At 52.4% G+C, this 21,917-nt stretch overlaps 1 protein-coding gene across 1 annotated transcript; it reads left to right on the plus strand.

Moving 5' to 3' along the window:
• The first annotated feature begins 2,692 nt into the window (after positions 1 to 2,692).
• On the plus strand, positions 2,693 to 10,353 carry HOXD4 (homeobox D4). Its single transcript, XM_044381454.3, is given in 3 exon segments — positions 2,693 to 6,223; positions 6,225 to 6,357; positions 6,899 to 10,353. Coding segments are annotated over 3 exon segments (777 nt in total). The 5' UTR covers positions 2,693 to 5,920; the 3' UTR covers positions 7,240 to 10,353.
• Positions 10,354 to 21,917: the final 11,564 nt, after the last annotated feature.

Here is a 21,917-nt window from a genome sequence, read left to right on the forward strand (position 1 = left end):
ATACAGAGCCAAGTGTTAACTCCCAACTGCCACCCCCACCCCAAGCCCACCCAGCCTCTCCCTAACCACCTTTTTTTCTGTTGAAGTTTGAACAAAATCTCAAATAATTCCTGGTATAAGCAAGTATGAAGTAGCCTTTGACTTTCCTCTTTATTTATTTACCACATCTAGAGCTAGAAAATGATTGAAATAAAGGAGTTGATGGTACTCACAGTGAATGCAGCCAAAGAATCATAAGACAAGCCCACCAACCAGTCTTTCGAAATAGCACTATCTCCCAACTTAAACAGACTTCTCTGAAAAGATGCTATTTGAAAAGCCCAGGGTATTGATATGAATATGACCCCCCTTGCATCCTGAATATTTGGAACTATTTAAATGTGAGAGAACAGTTGCAGTGAACCTTTATTTAGTGAATAAAAGTTTAAAGCCGAAGGTTATTTATGGTTGTGCAGAGATGAGACCTGAGTGGCTATTTACGAGCACGTGATTCCAATAAACTTTGTTTTATGGCTTGAGAGTTGACAAGCCAAAATATAATTCCCACCATAAATTAGGTTAAGAGCATACAAGTGCAGATGCTTGGTTCTTGGAGCAGCGATAGGGAAGTGAGAGGCTCCAGCTAGCGCCAGGCTCAGAAGGAGACAGTTCTACTCCCAGTTCCCCTGCCCACTAGGATTGAAAACCAGTAAGTCACTTATTACTTTTTCCAGGACAACTCCAGGGGTGGGGGATTTCTCTGCCTTGTCTTTCCTGCCTGGGGAGAGCAGAAGTCCCAGCGAAGTTAATTTTCATTTTAGCCTAAACCTAAATGAACAAATAGAAGGGGAATCCCGGTTTCCTCCCCTCCCTTCTGGACATAGAAGTTAGGAACTGAGGGCTCCTACCTCACAAAAGGGACTTACTGTTTCTGTCCTCCTTGTAATGGAGCATGTGTCTCAGACGTGGAATTAAACAGTGGTAGTCTAGGTGGAGAGAGTGAGAGAGTGGGGGAGAGAGGGGGAGGGAGAGAAAGGATGAGGATGGAGATGGCTTTGCCTCTGAGATTTCTCAGGGAAGACTCCCATCCTAGAATAGATGAAAACGTAAAGCTGGACCCCAGCCCCTATGAGGATCACTGCTTTGTAAGATTGCTTTGTGGGCTCTCCAGAAGCAATGCTGACAAAATGCTGTCACATCCATAGAGCCGCATGACAATCTAAAGCATTGCCATTTACCTTCAAACCCATCGATTTTCCTCCTCCTTTGGTTATCATTTGGGTCCTCATTTCCCTTGGAAATTGCTCTTTGTTTTGAATTGGAGCAGAAGTGGGAAGGCAAGTCCCAGTCATGCCTGGCCCTTCTTTGGAAAGGAGAAGACAGGTTTTGGGGGCGCTAATTGGGGCTGGGGAATTTGAAACCAATCTGACACTGGTAAAGGGGGTTGAATTGCTGGGGCAGCGCGAGGCAGCCGGGGAGCTGGGGCAGGGGACAGATGCAGCGGCTGCCCCCTCCCCAGTGGACTTGCGCCCACCCGGCCGATTGTGCAGAAGGAAACACACAAAGGCCCATTTTCTCCTCGCTTCCCGTTTTCCCACTGGGGAAACCCTGTTACTGGCAGCCTGAGTCGGGCCAAGCAACCAGTAAGGTTTTGCCCAAGGGTGCATGGAATGGAGGAGGTGATGGGGGCCACACTCTCCTACTCCCCGGGTCTGCCCTTGAGGACTGCGGTCTCCCGCTCCGCGGAGAACTTGGCGCAGTTCCTGGGGGCGGCACCCGAAGCGGGGAGGTCTGGGTATTGGTGGGGTGTCTGGGCCTTGTCATTTTTGTGTGTATCCTCTATCTCTGCTTTATTATGCTGTGGAATTTAAGTGACCCCCGTTTCCATTGCAACAGGTTCGGGACCATGAGAGACTGCCGCTGTAAGTACCTTCCCGTTTCCTCCGAATTGCGAAGAGGCGGTATTGATAACTGGGGAGGTGTAGGCGGAAGGGCCGCGCCAGAAGAGTGGGCGGGTGGAAGACCGGCCCTGGCTGCCCCGGCCTGGCGGTACGAGGGAAGCTCTCTGGGAGTGGAGGCTCTAAGTGCTCCTGGATAGATTTTCTGGGGCCTAGTTCACAGTCACGCAACCAAGAGAACACACCGCAGGCTCTCACCCTTGTCTCCTTGGGCCTCTCCAGGCCTCCCCAGCTCGCACAGGTGCAGCTCCGCTGCCGCCCACGCTTCTGTTAACAGCTTGCAGCTAATTAGCAGCCCGCCCTATTAACAAGTTTCGGCGAGCATCGCTTTCTGCTGGAACCAACCTGCTAAACACCAAAGCAAACGCGGTTCTCCTCCGCAGCCCAGCCTAGCTTAACCCGGTCCAGCCTGGCCCAACCCTCTCTTCTCTTGTTTTGTTTTGTTTTTAATAAAAAGAAGAAAGAAAAACGTAACCCTCTATGGCTGCGAGTGTGTGGAGTTGGTCCGCTTCCGGGAAGGGCTGCGAATTCTGAGCTTTACGTGGAAATCCCTCCTTGCCCCTCCCCCGGTCCCAGCCCCAGAGGTTTGGGCTCTGGGCTGGGGACACGGGCTGAGCAAGGAGGGAGGGATACGATCCTTCTGGTTCACCTCTGCTTCTCTGGAACTGCAGTTTGAGAATTTTCGCGCCAGAGCCGCTAGTGTTGCAGGCAAACATCGTGGTGCTGCTGATGGTCGTGGTGGTAGGGCTGTTGTGGGGGGGGGGCGCAGAGATTCTTGGGGGTCCTGGGCTCAGAAGTTTGGATCTTTCTGAGTTGCATGTGCGGTGGAAGACAGGTACAGTTCTGAGGAGGCCTGTGAAATCTCCAGGCAGACTATCTCATTAAGGTGATGGTAGTGGCAGGAGAACTAAGGAAGAAACAGTGACCCCCTCCCTCACGGCAAAATGGAGATTATTTTATTTTAATAGGAGATGGAATGTAAGGGGGTGATAGAAGCCAGGCACCCTTCCTCTCTGGTTAGACACGCTTTCTCCAGGGTGGAAGAAGCTAGGGCTTGGCTCTGGGCCAGGTTTCTTTGCCCTACAGGGTGGGCAGCCTAGTTGGCTGCCTGGGGGCTGTGTCCTCCCGCCCAAGAAGTGGAGATTCCGTCCAGTTCATAGTTCCCCTCTATTAATCAGGCTGGCCCAAATGTAACCAGCTCTGGGCTCCAGGCTGCAAAATCTGGTGTCCCCAGGACACCCTGGTTTTGCTCCCTTTCCTGCGGCTGCCCCTGTTCCGGGTGCTTATCTCTGCCAATGGTCCTTGCTTGCAAACCCACATTCGGCACCCTGTAGCTGAACACAGCACAAAAAAGCCCGAGAGATCAAAAGCATTTGTATGGGCAGTTGAGCGGGAGGTGAATATTTAACGCTTTTGTTCATCAATAACTCGTTGGCTTTGACCTGTCTGAACAAGTGGAGCAATAAGGTGAAATGCAGGTCACAGCGTCTAACAAATATGAAAATGTGTACCCTCACCCGGGTCCCCACCCAGCCCAGCAGGCTCCCCCAATTTGTCTGGATAAAGCCTAGGCCCAGTGTCCCCAGGCAGGTGGGTGTGTGGGAGCACTTGGCAATAGGGTAAGTTGGGGGGAACCCCCCACCAAGGAGGGAATTTGGTGTGGGGCAGCCTCGGACTCTGCTTAGATTTGGCATTCAGGAAATCCCTACAAAATAGCCAAAGCACTGGAACCAAAGGATGGGGGTAGGGTGAGGAGTGTCCAAAGTGCAGAATAGAAGCAGGGAGCCAATTTTGCCAGGCTGGGGGGCAGAGGGGAGTTTCCCTGCTCTACCTCCCCATCCAGGATAAGGCTGAAACTAATTTTTGAATCATAAGGGAGAAAATCAAAACAATCAAAAAAAATTTTAACACCTCTGGCCCATGGTCAGAGATCTAAAAGTCCCTCTTGAGCCCGGGCATCCTTCTGCCCCTGAAATCCATCCGGGCCCTGAGTGTGTCTGTGTTCTTCACGTGCCCCAAACCGAGGGGTGAGCCCTAGACGGCGCTGAGGCGCTGGGGCGGGTGCAATTCATGAACTTTTGTACTCTTGTGTGCTGCTGTCGGCAAAGCAAAAATAATGAAACTTTGTGATATGTTTGTAAATGATTTCGAATGACCCCTCGCCCTGCCCTTCACCATTAGCACGCCGACCCTCGCCCAGGGCAGCTTGGTGCCTGCAAGCAGTGCCTTCCGCGGGGTCTGCTGCAGCAGGACGGAGAGGCTAGCTCGGCACAGGGTCCAGGAAGGTAAATGTGAGACTTCCGGGAGAACTAGCTTTGTCAGCCAACCTGGCTCGCCTCCGCACTGGGAAAAAGAATGGGTGGAGAATATTCCCCTCTTGCATCTTTTCTTCTGCCACTGAGGGCATTTGCTCCTTTCAGGAAAATACCACTTGATGGGGGGGTGTTATTTTCATCTGGCAAGGGGGGTAATAAAGCCGCTGTTTCCGGGATGGATTATTTTTTTCTTTTCTTTTCTTTCTTTCTTAAGTAGACTGTCCCGTCTCTTTGGCTGCTCGGTCACTCCAGCCCTGGTACAAGGATGGGGAACTCGTTGCTGCAAATTTTCACCAGGCTCTTCAAGCTACCTGAACCCTCTCTGAAAGTGCGAGTGGCTGCGTCGGGCCGGTGATGGCTCGGAGGAAGAGGCCGGGGCTGGCAGCGGTCCTGGGTACCCACTCTGGGTGGAACCCCGAGCTAGTAACGTTGTCTATATATACCCTGTAGAACCGAATTTGTGTGGTATCCACATATTCACAGATTCGATTCTAGGGGAATATATGGTCGATGCAAAAACTTCACGTTTCTCCGAAATAGCCACAGTCGGAAGCAGAGGCCAGAGGCAGCCGGGCGCGGGTCAGTTTTCTTTCTGTTTCATTACCTTAGACTCCAGGAAGATGGACTGAGCCTGGTGACATCGTGGAGTCTTTGCCTGGAGAAGCCCCTCAGAGGCTCCTGTGTAAACCCTTAATTGGTTGCATGAATGCAGGGCCAAAGGGCTAGGTTTTGGGGGACTGGGGAGCAAGGTGGAAGGCCAGGTAGCCCCAGCCACAACTCTGCCCTAAAGGAGTATGAGGTGAGGTCAGAGGGTGCCCAGTGAGGGGGCTCACTGGTCATTGAGTGCCATGTGGGAAGAAGGCCAGTTGGGAAGAAGGAGTGCAGGGTCCTTTGGAGCCCATCTGGGTGAGGTGGGGGTGCCATCACCACCTTCCAGGGTCATCCCTCAGCTGCATGAGCTGGGGGGGGGGGCGGTGGTGGTGCGGGGAGGCAGTCTTGCCATACCTGTAAGGCTGGCTTTGGCTAGAAACACTCCAGCCTGGGCACTCACAGAAAGCTTGGCAGTTACTCATTGCCTGATTTGATTCAGGCCAGCCAGATTGTTGTAACTTTTGGGTGACCCTGACGAAGACAAAGCCAGGACTCGGCCTTTGTATGGCAGAGTCCCCGTTCCCGCGGGCGGGAGCCCTGCCCGCCTGGGGTACTCCGCCTAACTCAGAGGTTGCCTCACCCTTCCGCCTTTTGGTATTCTGCCGCCTGACAGATTTGGGGTCTCATTCCCCCCTTGAACTGTGCCCATTTTGGGGGGCTGTTTTCAGGCGGGAGTGAGCAGAGAGGGCACTCGAGGTTAACAAAATCAGTGGCAGACAAAAGCCGGGATTACCTGCCAGGAATGAGGGTGCTGGGGATTAGAGAACTACAGTAACATCTGGTGGGGGCCCTCAAATGTGCCATGGCGAGTCACTTGATTACACGTATGTTATTTAGTTAAATTTGTGAAAATTATGAGATGCTCACCAACCCGGTGATAAACTCGCTCCCTCGCTATTGGCTGGCCTGGTCACATGGCCGCCAACTTTATTCAGTTGACAGCAAGTAGGAGGGCCCTATGGAAGGAGAAAAAAAGACAACACGAGAAAAATTAGTATTTTCTACCTTCTGAAATTAATGGCCATGAGTTCGTATATGGTGAACTCCAAGTATGTGGACCCCAAGTTCCCTCCGTGCGAGGAATATTTGCAGGGCGGCTACCTAGGCGAGCAGGGCGCCGACTACTACAGCGGTGGCGTGCAGGGTGCAGACTTCCAGCCCCCGGGGCTCTACCCACGGCCCGACTTCGGTGAGCAGACCTTCGGAGGCGGCGGCCCTGGGCCCGGCTCCGCGCTGCCCACACGGGGTCACGGGCAAGAAGCCAGTGGCCCCGGCGGTCACTACGGAGCCCCAGGAGAGCCGTGCCCCGCGCCCCCGGCGCCCCCCGCCCGCGCCCCTGCCCAGCGCCCGGGCCTGCAGCCAGCCGGGCGGCCCCAAGCAGCCGCCCCCCGGGACGGCACTCAAGCAGCCCGCCGTGGTCTACCCGTGGATGAAGAAGGTGCACGTGAATTCGGGTAAGGCACGGCCCAGCGACCTCTCAGCCCCCACCCCAGCCTGGAGGCCTGGGCCCCTGGGAGGGGGTGCGAGTGGGTGGGGGCGTGTGGGGCTTCAATGGGCGCCGCAATTACTCTCTCCATAAATTTTTATAGCTGAGGGAGCAGGCCGGGACCATGTGGCTGGCTGCTTGGCTGTGGGCGAAAAAGGGGGTGGAGATGGGGGTGGGGTGGGGGAGGACTCCATTTTCAGAGCCGAGGGAACCTGGTAGAGGAGAGGGGGGTTTCCAAATGCTTGGGAATTCTGGAGCTTGCGGCGGGGCCGGGGAGATGGGACCACATTTGGGGATCCCCGCCCGGGAGCCTGGGGGAGTTGGTGGGTGCGAGGGTGGGTGGGAGTGAAGGCAGGGAGGACGGGAGGGAGGGAGGAAGGGAGCGGGCTGGGGAGTGTGCGGGGAGGGCCGCGGGGCCTCGGGGCACGCCAGGAAGTGAGCGGCAGTGGCGAGGGGCCTAACGAGTGGCTGGGCGCTGACCTGACCGTGCTGTCTGTTTTGTCTCGCAGTGAACCCCAACTACACTGGCGGGGAGCCCAAGCGGTCCCGGACGGCCTACACCCGGCAGCAAGTCCTAGAACTGGAAAAGGAATTTCATTTTAACAGGTATCTGACGCGGCGCCGTCGGATTGAAATTGCTCACACCCTGTGTCTGTCGGAGCGCCAGATCAAGATCTGGTTCCAGAACCGGAGGATGAAGTGGAAAAAAGACCACAAGCTGCCCAACACCAAAGGCAGGTCCTCGTCCTCGTCCTCCTCTTCTTCCTCCTCCTGCTCTTCCTCAGCTGCTCCGGGCCAGCATTTGCAGCCGCTGGCCAAAGACCACCACACGGACCTGACGACCTTATAGAAGTGGGGACCCTGGGCCCATTCCTCCCTGCGCTCCCGGCTGAGCCGAAGCTGCGGGGGCAGGCCGGGCTTGCTGTCACCTCCCTGGGCTCTAAGGTACTGTGGGGTGGACCTAGGACACGTAGGCCGCCCTCGGACTAGGTTAGCATCCTGCCCGAGGGCAGCCCCCTCCCTGGAGCGGGATGGGGGTGGGAGGGGGGCGGGATTCTCTCTCTAAGTACATTATCATATGGCAGGAGCTACTGAGAACATAAACCTTGGCGAGTTATTAAACTTATGAAAATCTCTGCTGTTGGATTTTGAATTTGCAAACGAAGGTTGGATACTTTATCCCAGTGTGAATTTGAACATCCTCCCCCACCCCACCCCTCCAGGGATCTTTGTGGTTTAATAATGTGGGGGAGTTGAGGCGGAAGGTTGGCCACCCCTGTGCTAGGTGCTTTCAGTGGAAACAGGAGAGCTGGGCCAGGATTTCTGAACTTTCTGGGTTATCTGTATAATTTCCAGTGTGGAAAAAAGTATTTTGCTCCCAGTGGCCCCATGCCCAAAGAAATGAGTCTAAGAAGAAAAGTGGAAACGGGTTATTTTATGTTTAGATTATATTTGCTTAAATATTTATTTGTTGGGGGATGGGGTACAGAAATAACTGACATCTTAATGCCAAAAATCTTAAGACAGTGAAAGGGGCTGAGTTTCAGGGAGAAGAACCAGAGATGTGTGGACTAACTTCTGGCTCTAACTGGCATTTTGAACTCCACCCCCTCCCCACTCCCCGGAAATGTGTGTAGGGGGCCCTTAACCCTTTTAGAGGGAAGCAAAGGGTCCACTCAAAGTTGAGTTCTTGAAAATATATTTCCACATGTGCTTTTTTCAGCACTGTGCTTACAACTAGTTCTGGGTGATTAAAGAAAAGGGAAAAGAAAGAAACAAATGGTCCAACATTTTTCCTTCTGGGGAAAGAAAACAAAACCTCTATGTTCTGGGTCATTAGATAATGACTGAATTTTCTGTTCCAACTGGATTCCAAATGCTGGATTCCAAATAACCCATATAGCAGTTTTTTTTATAGGAATTGGTGTATGGCCTCTGTGGGAGAGGGGGTCTGTAGTGGGGAGAAAGTGGGAAAGTAGGGGAAATCTTGCTTTAAAAAAGAGAGAAAAAACTAATTGAATCTAGAAGTCCACGAAAGTTGGTCTTAGGGTTTTTTTTTCCCCTGAAGTTTTCATTTTTTAAACAAATGTAAGGAAGTTTTTCTCAACACATTAATTAGAAACAGAAATTGTAAAAGTTTGAAAGTTTCAGGCCCTCTGCCTTGCCTTAAAGAGTAGTGGTTTAAGAACAGTCACTCTCAAACAACAGAAGTGATGTTCTTCAGTCATTTTTCTTATGCCTTGCCTGAGAAGGGTTCAAAGCTCATTTTTCTAAAATGCTGACCCTTAACGATAAGGGGGAAAGAGTCAGAGGTAATGGCCAGAGTTCATATACTCAAATGAAACAAGACTTTGGAAGTTTAAAGCCCAAAGCCTCAGGCTCCAAAAAGAAACCCCTGGTTGTAGCTACGGAAAAGTGACAAAAGGGGGTGGTGGGGGGGGGGGGAAGGGATGAGCTTGAAAGATTCAGAACTGGAGCTATTTTTTCAATGCTTCAGAACACTTTAGAAGGTTCAGAGATAATTTTTTAAAATATATTTAAAGTGGAGAGAGAAAAAAGATTGTTTTCCGCACGCATGTGGATGTTCTTTGGGGTCTCCCGAGAGCTTAGAGCAGGTATTCACTGGAGTCCCTAGGCTGAAATTCCACTTCTCTAAAGTATCTTCCAAGCCTTGGTCTTTTGTATTAGACCCTGGGGACAGCTCTTTGTTCCTCCTTGGGGTGAGCCTGGCTCTCAGACTTGCACATGGCAATACTTGAATATCGCCACGTCGGGATATTAAAGATGGATATTCCTGCATTATTCGCATCATTGTTTCTATGACAAAAAGCAAAGAGTTCATACATAGTCAAGACGTCTTTTTTCTGACGCCCTCACGTTGAGAAGCTGAAAAGGTATTTTACTGAAGTTCGGCTAAATTACAGAATCAGGTTCATCCAGAGGACAAATTTTCTATTCGATTAGCTGTATTTCAGCCGGGAGGACTGACCTCTAAACCCTTAACCTTTTGGACTCTAACTACCCTTCTCTTCTTTTTTTCCCCTCTAACATGGAGAGCAGTCTTTGGATGTAGCATTTGAAAAGAGCCCCTATGGTTAGGCAAGTTGGAAAGTTGCTAAGATTCTTTCCTAAAGCCCAAATCTGTGAATATATTGAACCTTCTCCGTGGGAGGGGGAAAAGGTATATATTTTCACAACACCCAACTACATATATATTATAAAGATTATTATATAGATTTCCCCCTTCCCAGAAGTTCAGGTTATTCACCCCAGCTTCAGACCAAATGCCAAAACTGCATAGCTGCCTTCACCCATGCCCCAGAGGAAAGCCAAGAGGCGTGTTTTGATGAAGAAAAACCCAAGCTCCTTCTCAAATATAGCCCCACTACTTTGAAAAGTAACTTAATCAGAGAAACAACTTCTTTGTTTGTAAGTCTCAGTTCTCCTCAGTTTCCGGGGATTGTCTTTTGAAATGTTAATGGAGCCTGGATGGCCCAGGGGGCAGCCCTCAACCCTGTGGTCCCAATTGGACCTCAGCGTCCATTTGGGCCCACAGGAGTGGGGCAGGGAAGAAGCAGTGCCTCCGCCCAACCAACACCACCTAGGGCAGGGAAGGAAGTGAGTTTCCATCTGGGAACGTACTCTGGAGAAACCTAGATGTGGAAAGGCGCCCTGCCCATTTGCTTTTATTTGTTTCCAGTTTGTTCCCCCAAATATGAGCCAGAAGTGTTTGTTTTGGTGGTGGTTGTTTTTTTTTAAGCTGTGTTGGGGTCGTGACTGGGGAGGAGTGAAGTGTTTACTGAGGACATTGCTCCTCAGACTCCCATCTCACTTTGTCCATTGCAGCCTTTTGTTGGGAGATGACATTGTCAGTCAGCCCCATGGTGTCTGTTCACACAAGATGCTTTTTTAATAGAATTGACCAATGTTCTGCTGCCACTGATTAAAGTATTATTTATACTAATTGTTGCCTGTAGTTTTGATGTAATTCGTTGATCTATATTTGAAATAATAAAAGGTGTAGCGAAACTTCCATCCTGTTTGGTGCCTCCACAGAAGCATTCTTCATTAAGTCTTCTAAAAGCTAACATTCAATATAAACAATTTATTTTATTATTTTCTGCATCGTGCCTGACATGTGAAGGTTAAACTGTGTAAGGTTAAACTGTGTAAGGGTTAGCAAATCTGTCATTGACCCCCCCCCCCCATACACACTCCCAATTTGGCCACCATATTCTGTGAGCGTTGGGAAGCCTAAGCTTGGATTCAGGCTGCAGGACATTATTTTTTGGAGGAAAATAAGTAACTTCCTAGGCTAAAAGGAGGCTCCAGGTTGGCTCTCTGTGTGGCCCCGGTTAGCCCCAGACCCCTTCAGTCTCTCTTTGTTTTGTGGTGGGTGAGAGACTTCCCTGCATGGCCCCCGCCCCCCAACTCTGGAAGAGTGCAGGGTTCTGGGCCAAGCTGGAACTGGCCAGTGACTACTCGGACCAGACCCCTCTGGCCTCCTATCTTGGACTCCTACTTTTCCTGTGCTGTTCAGCCCCACTGGGGCCTCCAGCACCTGCCCCTCCTTCCCCTGGAGCCCCCTCTGCTCACCAGACGACAATAAACACTCCCCACTATAAAAAGTGGCGTGCGCTATTTTTTTCTCGAGGGCTTTCTCTCGTCTTTGCCTCGCCTTGAAGAGTGGGCCAAGACAGGAGTCCCAAAATAGCTGGGGGGGGGGGGGCTTGCTCGCGACAGGAAATGAGCAGAATGCATAAAATCAGACATGTGTCCTTAATATATGGAAGGGCTCGCCTCAGACGCGTGGACATGTGTATTTATAAGTGTGCAGACAGAAGTTTAAATATTCAGACACATTTTATGATTGTCCTCTGCCCGTCTTCTGGTTAATGGCTCCTCCTGTGCCCACCAATACATCAATACCGTTGTGTGTATTGAATCACGGGCAGGGACGAGGAGGAAGCGAGTCCATAGCCGAGCCCGGTTGAGTACAGTACAGTAAATCGGGACCCTCGGCAGACGGCGCTTCCCGCCCGCCCGCCATGTTGGGGAGCCCTCCCTGCCCCCCGCGCCTGGCTGGGCGGCCGGGGCTCGCCGGCAGCCGGGGGAGGGCCTTTCATAACCCGGAGAATTTTCAAAGTGCGAGGAAGATGATAAGAATAGATTTCTACAAGTCCCGACCACGTGATTGGCGAAATAATTAATTCAGCACGTCCCTTAAGAAACACGGAGTCGTCATTAATCTGCCACGCAAAGGGCTCTCTCCGACTTGGAAAGTGCAGGGATCCCAAGAATATCACCCGCCGAGGGGGGCCGCGCGGCGCCCCCAGCCCTCCACCCTCGGCCCCCAGTGGCGGGCGCGGGAGCGCAGCCAGCAGGTAAATATTTTGGCGACTTTTATTTCTTCAGATTTAAATCCTTAATGAACTTAGCTGTCAGGGCCGCTGACAAATAGTTCCCTTTGCTTCCTGATTTGGAACCGCGCGCCGGCGAGAAGTTGTTAGTGGCTTGGATAGTGACCTTTGGTTCAGCAAAGCTTTGCACTTATGAAAAATTACTGAGAGCGGCCGAGTGTGTGTATGTGAGCGACAGAGAGGGTGTGTGCGAGCATGTGGGGGTGTGCGAGGGGCGAGGGGCGAGGGGGCGAGGGGCGAGGGTGCGCGCGGGCTGCTCCGAAACAACAGGAGTTGTGGAAAAAAAAAAAAAAACCGCCCGGCTGGGGACGCGCCTGGCGCACGCGGGCCGAGGTTGCCCGGTCGCCTGTGTCTACCGGGAACAATGGTCGCTGTCACGGCATCTGCTGCCTATTCTTAAACCGGTGAGAAAAGGCCCTGGCCCTCTTTTCAAGCGAGGGTCGTAAATTTTTCTTTGCGTCATAATAGAAGGCTATAAAATCGAGTTGAAATTTTACCCCAGGCAGGTTTTAACCTACAGATAATGATTTCCGAGTTTCTTCTCCCATTCCCCTCCTTTCCCACCCAAGCTCTGCTGCTTCTGTCACCCCCGCCAGGAGTTTCTCCTTCTTCCCCTTTATTTTTGTATTTTTAATTTGGGCGAAGATCTAAAATAAAGGCACGGGTTAGAAGTCCTTGCCGCCGAAGTCGGAGACCCTGGGGCGAAAGGAAGCCTGGGGCAGGGATATGCGCGAGAGGCCAGGTCGAGGCGCAAAGGCTGCCTGTCCTGTCGTCTCCCGTTGCAGCCTTTTTTCTCCCCCCTCCAAGGAGATCTGAGGTCCCACTAGCCACTCTGCTCACACCCCATCCCACCCCCAGCTTGCCCGGGGATCTGGGTTGGGGCAGCAGCGGGCATTCTCCTCCAGCTCGCAACTCAGGGCCAGTGCCTGGGAGGAAAGCCTCTTTATTCGCCTTCTTCCCTCCCGTTGGCTTTGAGGATGATTTCCGCTAGCTGGAGCTGGCTGTGTTTGGTAGTTGTTTTGGGATCGTGTGTATGTTTTGATTTCTTTTTTGGTGTGTGTATATTTCCCAGTCAGGACAGAGACAAAGTTTCCTCCGCTATGAATTATACATTCAAACAATAATACATTAATTCAATTATTCAGAGATGACAAATGTTTATGTGCTTTGCAAGAGACTCCGACGCAGATTCCGGGCGCTTTCTCTGAGCTGCTTGCGTTTTTCTCAATGAGAATTGGCTCCCCTCCCACCCCAACCCCACCCACCCCAACCCACCTCAGCATCCCCTGGTAGGCCCAGAGAGGAACCCACAAAAGCCTCCCCAGCCCCGCTGGCAGCGCGGCAGCCAGCAGCCTCCCAAGTCCTGGGCTTGGCGGGCACCGGCCCGGGCTATTTTATCAGTGTGACAATTGCCCGGGTTGATGTGATAAATCATCGTAAGTAATTCCTGAAAGGGTGCGAGGCTGTTGGGGGCCGGGCGAGGACTGTAAATCTTTCCGGTTTATTGCTCTATGAACATATGCTCCGATTGAAGAAGGCTTAGATCCTTTCCCGGAGACAAATTCCCGCAAATCGGCCCCCCTCTTTGGCAGGAGATTAACACTTGCTGCGGGCCCGTTCCTTGGCCCCTGGAGGGAGGCTAGGGGGCGGGATCCTCCGGGTGGGGGTGAACTGGGGACACCTACGGTCCGGCCTCAAGAGGCGTCCCGAGTGGGCCTCCAGCCAGGCCCGGCCAGGTGAACAAAAGGAAGAGCTCCCGGACAGGTCTGGGGGCTCGAGCCTGTGACCTGTCCTCGGGGACTTCCTGTGCTTCTGAAGTGGGGATGAGGAGGACTTTACTCCCTTCTCCCCGGCTCTTCTAGGGCTGCCGAGCCCATTCACATTCGCCTTCGCCTGTCGGAGACCTTGCTAGCGGTGACACGGCATCTGCTCCATGCGCGATGCCGTTCAGAAGCAGAACTGGCCATGAAAATGAGACTTAGGGGATGGGGTGGAGACTCCCGCATGGTGCGGGATTCCGGGGTGCAGGTCGGGCCGGGAGAGGGCCAGGGGGGCTCTTGGCAGGCTAGGACCTGGAGGCTGGTCGCTCACCCTGTTCGAGAGCTTAACTCTTTCTCACAGGCAGAATTGTTACCGTAAATTCCGCCCGACCACTTGGAGAGTGCTGGGAACAGGTCCCGATGTAGTATTTCTAAACAGAAGCTCCCTTGATTCCCAGATAAGCCCGACTAGGACTGATTTCGCAGGCTCCTCGCCTTTTTGGAGGCGCCGCAGGAAGCGGGAAGCCGCGGCCTGGCAGTCGCCGGGCCTGCGGATTCCGTGGGCCCGGCCCAGGTTCAGAGGCGCGCAGGTCTCCGCACAGAGCGGCTCGGCGCCTCGGCAGCTCCAGGCAGCGCAGGACCCGAGTGGAGTGCGCCAGACGCAGAGAGGGAAGACCGCTACCGGTCTGGCCTGCTGCTTAGGCGCCTTTTCTGGCTCTCGGGAGTGGTGGCTCCTCTGCTGCGTCTGCGGAGCGAGCCGAGGCCTCAAGCAGTGGTGAGGGTGGGGGAGTGGGAGTGGGGGTGGGGTTTCCCCGGGGTGACCGGCCGGTTCTGGGAGCTGGAGTCACCCACCTTAGGGCCGGAGCCTGCGCTGTGCCACAACTAATTGCCTGGTCCGGGGAGGGGGAGAGCAGCGCGTCCGTCTAGGCGGAGCCTTGGCTGGGTGCGTGCGGACGCGAGGTATCGGGATCGGCCGGCCGGGGAGCTAAGGGAACCCTGGGCCTCTGATGCTCCACAGCCACCTCCGGAGATGCCTCTGAGAGGCAGCCTCTAAAATTTCCAATCCGTGGCCAGTCCGGTGGAAGGCCGGGCCAGGGTCAGAGGTCGTGGGGGGAGAGAGTCTCAGCGCCCCCATCCCACTGCCGGCGGCCAGGCTGGGGCTGGGTTGGTCCTGAGCTGCGAGATGGGGGCTTTCTTTTCGCTCCATGCCCACCCATGTCTGCTCCGGGGAATGGGCCCAGATCCCACGCTTCCTGCCCCTCCTCCAAGCCCCCAGGCCTGGCTGCGCTCCGGGGCTGGATGGCGTGAAAGTTTCAGCCTCAATCAGTACAATCTTCCCTCGGGGTCACGTGAACAAATATGCTCGCATTTGAAGGCAGCGTCTGTATTTCCCGACTATGAGGGGGTTTCCGGGGCTCTCTCCAAATCCAGAAAGGGCCACATTCCGAAAGCAAAACAAACCCCGAGCTCTGGGGGGTCTGGGAGGGCTGGGCAGGAACCCAGGAGTGGGTGGGGGCGCGGGTGGCCGCCGCTCTGGGCCTGGGAGCGGACAGGCGGGCGGGTGGACCGACGGGCGCGCAGCGCGGGCGAAGCCAGCTCGGGGACTACGAACTCGTTCCTCCTGCGTTTATTGGTAGTTGAACCTCAGCCTGGTTCCGTTCTACCGGGAATTCCGTGTGCTCGGGTATATGGCCGCGTCTGCGAGCGCGCAAGACCAGGGTTGGGACAGTGTTGTCTGCAGACAAAGGGGGAAGGCTAGCTCTGCCCCCCACTGGCGCCCACTCTGAGGCCGAGGACACCAGGTTTATGATAAATTGGGATCCAGGTAAGCAATTGCATGACAAAATGGAAATCTTTGGGCACGGGGCTGCTTGCTGCCCTGAATGGGATACTAAATATGATTTATTTTGTGTAATCTGTGATCTTGATTATTGCCAATTGGTGAGGCAGTCCGCGTAGACCTAGATACACTTCTACATATACATCGAGGACGGTGATTAATCGCAAGGAGGTGCGCTTTGTGGGGATGCTCCCCGCCTACCCAAAGGTTAGGAGGACACACTACCTTGCCAGGCTTGGGGGGTGGCTGATGGCATGGTTAGAGAGGGAGGAGGTGGCAGTTTGAGGAGAGGGTCGGTGAGGGGGTCGGGGGTGGAGGAAGTATTTTGGGGGTAAATGTGCAGTTATGAGAAGGGGCTGGAAAATGAAATGAATAAAAAGAAACTTTTTTTACACTGTCACTGCCAAAGTAAGATGGAGCGTCATATTAATTCTGTGTCTTGGGCTGCCTGGCTGGGCACAGGCAGGTTGATTTATATGTATTTAAAATAAACTCTGTGACCAGCCAGCTCCTTGCATTGTTCTGGGAGCTAGCTCCACATACGGGCGCCTTTATCTCTTGCTACTGGCTTAATATTTTTTCCTTTAGAGGTTAAAGTGCTACTCAAGCTTCTCCCCCAAATTCAAGAGAACCCCCAAACTCCTCAGAAGAGTTTGAGAGGCTCCTCCACATGCCCCCTCACTAATTTGCGTTTTGACTTCCATAGTGTCCGAGAAAAGACTTAGGGCTCCTGAGTTCTTCTCCCCAAAGAACCCAGGATGGAAGCTAAACCCTATTTTGGCTTCTGCCCCCCTTGCCTCCTTTTGTTTACTGGAGCCTTTGGCTCCCGGCTGGAGGAGGACAGGACAATTCATTCTGGGTTTTTCCGGGGCCAGAGCCCAAGTAAGCAGCTCCATGAGTCCAAGTGAGCAGCTCCAGGCTCATGGGAATGCCACACGGCCGGGCCAGCCTGGGCCTCTGTGGGAAGGGTCCCAGAAAGCAAGGAGCAGCTCCTTAGCCTAGGCTGGGACAGGCCCCAGCCAGAGGGACCGACTTCCAAGGGCATCGCCATCAAAGGAGAACAGTACAGTTGTTTTGTCAATCGCCTGCTCTTGGCTCCATCAGAACTTAAAGTCGCTGGACATTTTTCTTCGCCTGCTGCCTTGGAGCAGCGCGCCTGCCAACTTAGTCAGCTGAATCCAATTACTGCGAGCAGCATTTCATTTGGCCCCATGGAGCACTCACTTATAACTTCCCCGAAAATTTCAATAATCCGCACCAAGGCTCCCTACCCTAAAGACTTTTCCCGGGGATGCTGGTGGGGGTTGGGGTATAGGGCCGGGTCTGCCTCGGACCAGCTCTTCGTTGACAGCTCGCAGATAGGGCTCCCTCCTGCTCCCCCAGTTTCTGGCTGTGGAAAGGGTACTTGAGCTGGTGGCCCAGAGCCAGCCGGGTTAAGCCTGTGATTCTGGGCAAGCAGGAGGCTGATGTTGGGCCTGTGCTGGATGGTGGGTGGGCTGAGCAGGGAATGCGGGAGAAGGCAGTCAGGACTCTGGGTGGCCCAACTTTGTCCCCCCTGGGGTCCTTTTTCTTTTTCCCTTTGCAAGCCTCCTGCACCAGAGCACAGGGTGCACAGGGCATCCCAAGCACCCAGGAGCACATTTACCCTGTTCCTCCATGGCTGGGAAAACAAAATCTAGCTACGCGGGGTTGGCCCTGGTGGCCTCCCAATTTAGCTGTCTTCTGAGGGGAAGATCCTACTTTTAAAGAACCCTCTTTAAACAAACAAACAAAAAATAATAAAACAGTCAAGTGGCAAAAGTTGATGTCCGTTCACGTGAATGTATCATCTAAAGTGGCTCCAGGGCTTGCCGGTCAGGTCCGAGGACCTGCGTACAGCGCTCCCCCACTGCGCAGCCCTGGGGCGGCCCGGCAGCCTGGGCCCCCTGGGCCCTCTGGGCCTGAGACTGGCTGGGAAGCTGAAGCCGGGCGTGATATTAGGAGCCCTACCGGGCTGGGATCTCTCCGAGGCGCTTCCGTTGGGTGTTCATTAAGGGGTGAGTTATTGCCGTGTGAGCCAAAGGTCACTTCAAAGGCTTATGGCTGCGTGCTCTGGTCTTTAGAAGGGACCGGAACGCTTTGTGTGGGGCTTTCTCCTGCGTGGTTTAGTGTTTGCAAACTACTGAGTCGACAAATTGCACAGGGCAGTTGCAAGAGGGGTGATTGTGTCTCTCCTTTCTCCTGACCTGCATGGACACCCATTAGGCACCCACAGTGGTGGGCAGCTTGGTCTGTTTCTGGGTAAGGGTGGAACGGATGTTTGTTTCTTCAATGGTTTGCAGCCTAATCCCTACCCAGGAGTGGGTGAGCAGCCCAGGCCAGGAGTGTGGTGGGTACCTACTGGAATAAAATAAATTCAGGAGAACCATTCAAGATACAACGTACAAACCAGGAAATAGCGCCCAGCTCCCTTCCCACTGGGGCTGAGTAGGACAGCCATTGACTCGGACCTACCCAGGCCCACCTATATATTCGTCCTCTTTTTCTGGTGCCGTATGCTGTAGCCTCCTTCCACCCCAATTCTGCACAGGCCTCTTTTGGTCCTAGGGGGTGGGCTCGGCCTGGGGGATTAGGGCACCTGGAGCACTTAGAGCTTGGTGGAAGCAGGAGGAGAGAACTAATTCCCCTTGTGCCTTTGACCCGCTTGGCCCACCCCCTGCCTGAGGGTCTGGCATTTTCCTCAGGTTGGAGCTGTTCCTTTCCCCACCCCACCAAAGATTTTGTGTTAAAGCCCACTTACTCCCTAGAAGCCAACCACGTCTTCTTTCTGCCAGGGAGAAGGCGCCTGGAATGACTTCGGGCAGCACATACAATAGTCACATTGATTATGACACCCTTAAAAGGGGTAAAGCCTCTCAACATGTGTGTGTAAGAAAGAACCGGCTGCCACTGAGAGTTTTCCATTTTGTTCCAGATCTGCCTTAACAGAATATCAAAAGGAACCCGAAGAACCTAAAAAGAGTTACCGACAAAATTTGAGAACACACACACACACACACACACACACACACTTGTGGTGAGTAGTGTGATTTAAAAAAAAATAATTTCCACTACATTTCCATCTGTCCTACAACTCAAGGTAGCCACCTCAGGATTCATACATCAAGACATAAAACAAAGGGCGGCTTTGAAGTGGATCACCTCAGTGTGAACTGCTGCCCGTTACATGATAACCGATCATCGGCCTTCAAATTTATGGCGCTTTAATGGGGTGAGCCCAGTGCCTTAAATGCAGGGTGTATTACGTATTGAGTTATCTGGGCTAAATAAGAATGATTTAGAAGGCGCGTCCAGGGCTTCCCATAGGGCAGAAGAGGCTCAGGCTGAGAGAACGAGAGAACTCGGGCAGAAAGCTATCCCAGCTCTGCAGCAAACATATCCCTACGGAGCAAACCCGAAAAGGAGTGGTTTCGGAATCCCGGAGTAGCAAAGCCAACAGGGAGCAAGAACCGTTGCTATGTTCCAGCGAATTAACGGGGATGCCCAGCAAGAGTCTTGTCCGTCAAAAAGAGATTTGTGGGCTTCCGAGGCCCTGGTTAAGGAAAAAACAGGGAGAGGAGCCAAGGCGAACTGGAACCTTAGAAACATTTGAGAGCAACAGAAACCACCGGCAGACCATCGCCTCCCCTTCTCTTTCAACTTGCCCTGACTCTACCGCTCCATAATTTGCTACAATTGCCTAGCAAGTCGCAGCCCGGCGACTGCCGCCCCTCCCTCTCTTCCTTCCTCCCCAAGCCCCTCGGTTTTTTCACGGCCCCCGGGCGGGCGAGCGAGCGAGCGCCGAGCCGGCGTCCGCGCATCCAGCAAGCCTCCCGGCGTCCCAGGCAGAGGCGGGCAGCAGGTCTTCGGCCACCGGCGAGGCTGCGCGCGTCCGGTCCCGCGTCTGGCCGCCCAGCAGAGCTGCTCCGACAGGCGGGCACTGGCCACTTTATATAATCCCCCTGCTCGCGGGGCGCGGGGCCGGGAAAAGTGCGGAGTAGGGAATTCTTTTGCTGCTCTTCCTCCTACGCGGAGCCTGTTTTCCACTTCTGAAAAGTGCCGGGCCTTGGGAAGTGTTTTTCTTTTCATTCCTTACTGAAGCGTTTACTGCCGCCGCGCTTGCAGTCATAAATTTTGTTACAAACCACAATGACAGGTGCATTGATATGCACCGTGAGAGCTCCAGCTGCTTAATAACCCCGTCCCCTGGCCGCTGTGAGCGCCTTTTATTTATTCGGTATCATATTAGGTATTGATCCCAGGCAGAATTAAGTGCAGTGAGCAAGTATCAGGGTTCGGCGGCTTCAGAGGCGCGGCGGGTGCGGCGGGTGCGGCCCAGGCGGCGGACGGTGGTCACTTTGAGGCCGCCTTCCTTCTGGCTGGGGACCGTTTGGCCCTGCATTCCCTGCCTGCGGTTGGGCCTCCAAGCTGAGTTGGGCAACTTCCCGGGACCGCGAGAAAGGTCGAGCCAGACCCCATTTAGTGCCCCTACCCTAGAAGGGGCCGGGGGTTGTGCCGGCGTGGTTCTGGGGAGGCTGCCCCGGCCGGCACCCCGGGGGTTGAGGGGAGGAGGAATGAGAGAAAAGGGCAGCTGAGGACTTCGAAGACCGCCCCTCCCCCTACACGGGCTAGTCTTCACCCCAAGGCATTTGGGTCCCGGAGCAAAAATGAGCAGAGGTACCAAAGGGCGAAAAAAGAAAGCCTTTAAAAAAAAGGGGGGGGGGAGGTGATCGAAAAGATGAGCCACTGAACAGTTGACCATTGTCCAAGTGATTTATGACCCATTCCTGCTTTTTAGGTTCAAGCAGAGTTCACAAGGAGTAGGGATTTCTGGAAAGAAATAAGCTTTTTTTTTTTTTTTAAACCAGTTTTGTAACAATATTCTTGGGTTCTGTTTTAGGAGAGTTGGTTTCTTTGCGGCATTATAATATGGATGTGGGGGAAGGCTGCAAAGTCCTTTCTGGTGAGGAGAGGGCTACGGCCCTTATGGGGCAGTGGACATTGGGGTGGTGGCTCATCATTGAGTGGGCCTTGAAATTCCTTAAGACAATGAAAACAGATGCGAGAGAACAGGCGCTGTGGTTATTCATGAAGCTGCCAAGTATTTACACTTTTGAGGCCCAGGACACGGAGCTTCTTCCAGGAATATGCCATAGGAACAAATATATATGTAAGACCATCTGTTCCAAAGACCTGGTCGGTTCCTAAAGAAGCTATTTTAATGTGATTTGTCCACCTATTGAGATAAACTTGGTCAACCTGGGAGGCAAGGGGGGGGGTGATTTTGCTTCCACAGTTGTAAATGAAATGATGGAAGTAGCAGTGAGTTCGGGTATGCTGAGTGTCAAATGTGACCATTTTGACATCCAGAGGGCCCACTCATGGATTAAGACTGGAACCAGGATGCCAGAAAAGTCCAGAAACAAGTAAATCCAGAGTACCCGGTCCTTTGGCTTGGGGGCAAACACACAAATATTAATCATAGGATGAGGATGTAATTTTCCATTTGATATTCAGTAACTTTAATGGTCAGAGGTTGATATAGAAAATGAATGAAAGAAAGATTAAGACCAGCTTTGCTAGGTAGATATCTTAACTGCATACATGTAAGAGCAATAGAAACAATTCCTAAAACACATCCTAGTATTCTGTTATCCCATTGAAAAGGGCCTGTGTCTTATCAATATAAATGCCAGATTCACTTATATTTTAAAACAAAATGGGCGATAATATTACCAAACAAAGGGTAATATGAAGAATTTTAAAAATTGGCCCCTTTGGTGAAAGTGGAGGAGAAATGAGTGAATGGAGGAGTGGTTTTGATCCTAGTGGTCAAATCCATTAGGCCACATAAGTTGTCTAGACAATGTGGTCCATCATGATGACCATGATGGAAGCCCAGGGAGTTTTGAGAACGAAAGGTGCCTGAAAGAGGAGATCAAGAATTAAGAGCGGGGAGCTGACCTATGAGTTTTCTTTATCAAGCAGACAAAAGTGGTTGAATGGTATTAGTTATACTTTAACTCCTTAGAAACCTTTCAGGAGAAGGGGGTGGAGTGGGTAAGAAGGGAAACCCCCATCAAGAATCAGAGGACACAAAAGGGATAGAATTTTTCTTAGTTTTTTTTTTCTTCTTCTTCTAATTCTGGGTCCATTCATCATGGCATGAGAAATTCTCTCATTGGTTGTGCAGTGAGTGGAGGTGGGGTGTCATGGATTGTCCAGAGCAGAGGTCAATAATAATAATATATATTTCCACAATAGATGCAGGATAAAAATGAAAAAGTTATAATATAAAGCATTCTATGTTCACCCATGCTACATGCATTTCAAATTCTAAATCTCTTCACCCTTTCTAGTACCCATTTAAAAGTAGTGGAGGACAAAGTAAAGACTAGAAAAATGTAGATGAAAGAGAAGAAACATTTTCTAACCTCAGAATAAGTTTGGGAGTCTAAGTGTTCTTGGTTTTTATCTCCTAGTACATTTC

Source organism: Ursus arctos, unplaced genomic scaffold, assembly GCF_023065955.2.
Source record: "Ursus arctos isolate Adak ecotype North America unplaced genomic scaffold, UrsArc2.0 scaffold_1, whole genome shotgun sequence".
Taxonomy (NCBI): Eukaryota; Metazoa; Chordata; class Mammalia; order Carnivora; family Ursidae; genus Ursus; species Ursus arctos.